This window comes from Opisthorchis viverrini (assembly GCF_000715545.1).
Source record: "Opisthorchis viverrini unplaced genomic scaffold opera_v5_19, whole genome shotgun sequence".
Lineage (NCBI taxonomy): Eukaryota > Metazoa > Platyhelminthes > Trematoda > Opisthorchiida > Opisthorchiidae > Opisthorchis > Opisthorchis viverrini.
Genome location: NW_008751675.1, coordinates 8,027 through 11,507, shown reverse-complemented (window position 1 = coordinate 11,507; position 3,481 = coordinate 8,027). Strand labels below are relative to the sequence as shown.

General features: G+C 43.2%; 2 protein-coding genes across 2 annotated transcripts in view; one reads left to right on the top strand and one right to left on the bottom strand.

The window, feature by feature from the left end:
* The window catches only part of T265_12847 (hypothetical protein), a gene marked incomplete at both ends in the record, with an annotated part of 16,817 nt that overhangs the window by 6,354 nt on the left and 6,982 nt on the right, over nt 1–3,481 (bottom strand). The window lies entirely within an intron of this gene.
* Nucleotides 3,156–3,481, top strand: part of T265_01718 (hypothetical protein) — a gene marked incomplete at both ends in the record, with an annotated part of 5,367 nt that continues 5,041 nt past the window's right edge. The window contains one exon of the mRNA XM_009165808.1: nt 3,156–3,470. Coding sequence (XP_009164072.1) covers nt 3,156–3,470 — 315 coding nt within the window. The remainder of the gene's footprint in view (nt 3,471–3,481) is intronic.

The window sequence follows — 3,481 nt, the reverse complement described above, 5'->3', positions numbered from 1 at the left end:
TGATGACAGAAGCACGCAAACAGACACTGAGCTCAGCTCACATCAAGTTGAACTCACATGACCCGTATCCCTAGTGTGATAGTTTGCCGATCACGCGTTTCCCGGCTTTTCATTTGGATGCGTGGGGAAGTGAAACGTATCAGCCTACAAACTACTGTAAACATATATTTTAGATACGATTTCCTCTTGACCCCAAGTTTTATCCTTTTGTAAACGGCAGTTACGAGACACAAAACTGGTGGTTTTCAGAGTTGTAATGCCCTGTGATTTCCTGTGCTTGTTTCATGTATAGGTATCCCAAATCCGCTAGGGTCTTGATAAAAATCTAAACCGCCATCAACAAAAGCGCTGCGAACTCCCCAGGATAACCTTGGATGACAGAGTATCATCAAGACAGCTTAAAAGTTGTCAGAACAAGTAGAAAATTGCACGCAGATTACTGGAGAAAACCCTGGACGACAAAGTAAGATTTGAGGGATCCGGTTCGACAGCTAGGCGATGGACGTGCAGTGGTTTCCGGTGCTACTCCAAACTTCATGGTCAGTACATATCGAACCATCACATTCAGTTGCTAAGTGACAGAACTCCTTTGTGCGTATTTTTCGTTGTTGGAAACAGGCGGCTATAGGCTCTTTATCAGAAAAATAAAAGCAGTCAACCTAAATGACTGAAAATAACTTCAAGATGGAAAAGGCCTTATTTTGATTGTTACCTCATTCTAGTGAACTGCTCCGAACCCGGTGGGATAGTTTTATTTGGTTGCTTTGATGAATATCCGAAGTGCAAAAATTTGCACGCTTTAGGCGGTTGTGTTTCCTATACCAGCATTTGTCCACCGAAATGCACTTGATGGAAACAATTCAGTAAAAAGCAAAGCCGCAGTTTGCAAATTCAATAAGATACATTTGAAATGAGACCTCTCCTCAATCGGATTCGCGACAAGCTAATCGCCAATGGTGACCTGTATAAGGATCACCATATACGTTACTCAAAAAGTTTGTTTTCAGAAGATTGATTTTGCGGTTTCCTGAAACGTAGAAACAAGTAAGAGAAAGACCCAAATGCTTTAAAATCCACACACACTTTCGGAGCCTAAACCTGAGTATACATAGTTTTCATACTGTTCAAGACCTACTCAGTGATAGAAATTTCACAGTCTTAAAGGTATTTTGCCACTTGATAAGTAATATACTTTGCTTATTGCTTTGCGGATTGTGGCAATACTCTATCCCCAGCTATGTTGCTTGGTCCAGACTCCTAGCACGGCGGATAGTAAGAAGACGAAAAACCTCGGACACAAACTTTGATGATCCAAAAGCACGCGATCAACAGGTGATGCCCCGAACTTCCGAATCCAAGTAAGTAAAAAGATGTTTTCGTGTAAGTGGTCGGATTTAAATTTCTTGGAATATCAATAGGCCATTGATTTATTCATAGTTTGACCTTGAAGATGCCGGAAGTTCGCTAGTACACATAAAAATACAGCGTTGATTGGGTGATATTGATATCCCCAGCAGGGACGAATGCTCAAACGAGAATGATATGAGCAGGCGTTTTACAAGTCACGCAGCCACCTAAATAGTCAAGATATACCCAGCAGGTTTCAAGCATCTGTGGTGCTATCAGGCTGTGAAGTTCTGACAAGCGGGCCGATCGACCGACACAACCAAGTAATATATTACTGGTTCGTCGTAAGAGTATGGTTTCCAAATGGATTATGCGATAGCAGTACAAGTAACCAGCCTACACGCCGTTTTCTGGGTAGAGAGAATAACTAATGGATAAGGTTTCGGATAAAAAGGTCGAAAGTAAACTAACCAGGATCGTTAATGAGTATGTTTCATGAAAGACGATTGGCTAACTTTGGACAGATGATGCCATCAATTCATTTTCTGAGGGTTGGTTTCAAAACTTATCACTAGTGTGCCAGATAAAAAATCACAATATAGGTGGGGTTCCGAGACACTGTACAGTTTTACAGTATCGTGAGATACGTTTTTGGTGTGACCGTCATTTTTACCTAATGCCGCTACACGCGTGGAACTTGTAACGGTTGTGCAGAACGTGTGCCATCGCCCGTTCATTTCAATGTAATAACCCTATCCTGCCTGAACTTTTGGTCATCGTTCGGCTGTAGCACCCATTCAGTGCCCAACCGCCATGCCACCAGAAGGAAGCACGGAGGCTGGGATACTGCCAGGTTGTACAAGCCTAGACAGAGAAAGTTGAGGGGTAGCGGTCGGGTTCGAACCACCGATCTTCCGTTCAGTGAATTCGCGCTCTGACCACTGAACCGTCTCGCCCTTAGTGCAGAAAATGGCATGCGAAACCTTAATCTGGTTGAAATCAGTAACCACCGGTTAAGGTTTGAGACTGGTGTGAGATTCACGAATCGTGTGGGTTCGATAAGCGATTTTTTTGAGTCACGTGAGACTGGGTCTGCATGAAACTACCCTGGATGCAATTAGTAGGTTTAGAGATACGGATGTTANAAGCCTGAGATGGCTACTCAGTTCAGGAATCAACTATTGCTAAACTTAGTAAAGCGTACCGTGTGGGTAAATTGTCCTCAAGCATTAGTATTTTCATCTTGAAAGGATGAACTTCGAGCACTCTGTGTATCAAAAAATGTCACATGTTTTCTTAACAGTGTAGATGGTTGAGATACTGCACTTTGAACACTAAACGGACTTCAAACTGACTGTTTTTACCCCGGGTTTGAGAATGACGTTCAACTACCCTGACAGTTAAAGTTTTGTGTGACCACGAAACTAAGCAAACTCAACATATGTAGGACTAATCGTTCATCTGACATTTGCACGATGTGTTGCGTCAATTATTTAGGAAAGATGGAACAGCGATTTGTCCCAGTGCAAACTGTATGGTACTTCTGGGACGACCTTCCCCTTTAAAGCCACTCACAGAAGTCCGAAAAAGTCGGAGTGTTCAGCATATTAGGAAACTTCGGGATAAACGGATGCAGCATCTAAAGGTGCCACCAAAAGCGTAGAAAGTAGACAATCCAAGGATTTGATTGAAATATTCAATATAAATATTCCTTACAAACCAAGGAAATCGGAGGTCATTCGCAGAATTCTAAACAGGGCTAACATAAGAGTAGCTTTCCAGTGGGGAACACTCTGCGCTCTGCACTGATGCAATTGAAGGATCGTCTCCCGGCAAACAGAACCAAGGACTCTGTCTACAAAATTAAGTGTAACGACTGCACCAAGGTCTATATAGGACAGACGGCCAGGGAACTACACATCAGAATCGAAGGGTATATTAGAAAAACAAACAGGCCGCCCAGGAATGCAGATGAATATCAAGCGTTACTGAAAGACTCGGCAATTGCGGAACATGCACTGGACACGGGACTACGGTTCACATCACAGAGACTGATGGCCGAGGCGGTAGAAATCGCCAAGCATCCCAGTGTTAACAGAATGGAAGGCGTGGAACTGGCAAGCGTGTGGAGAAC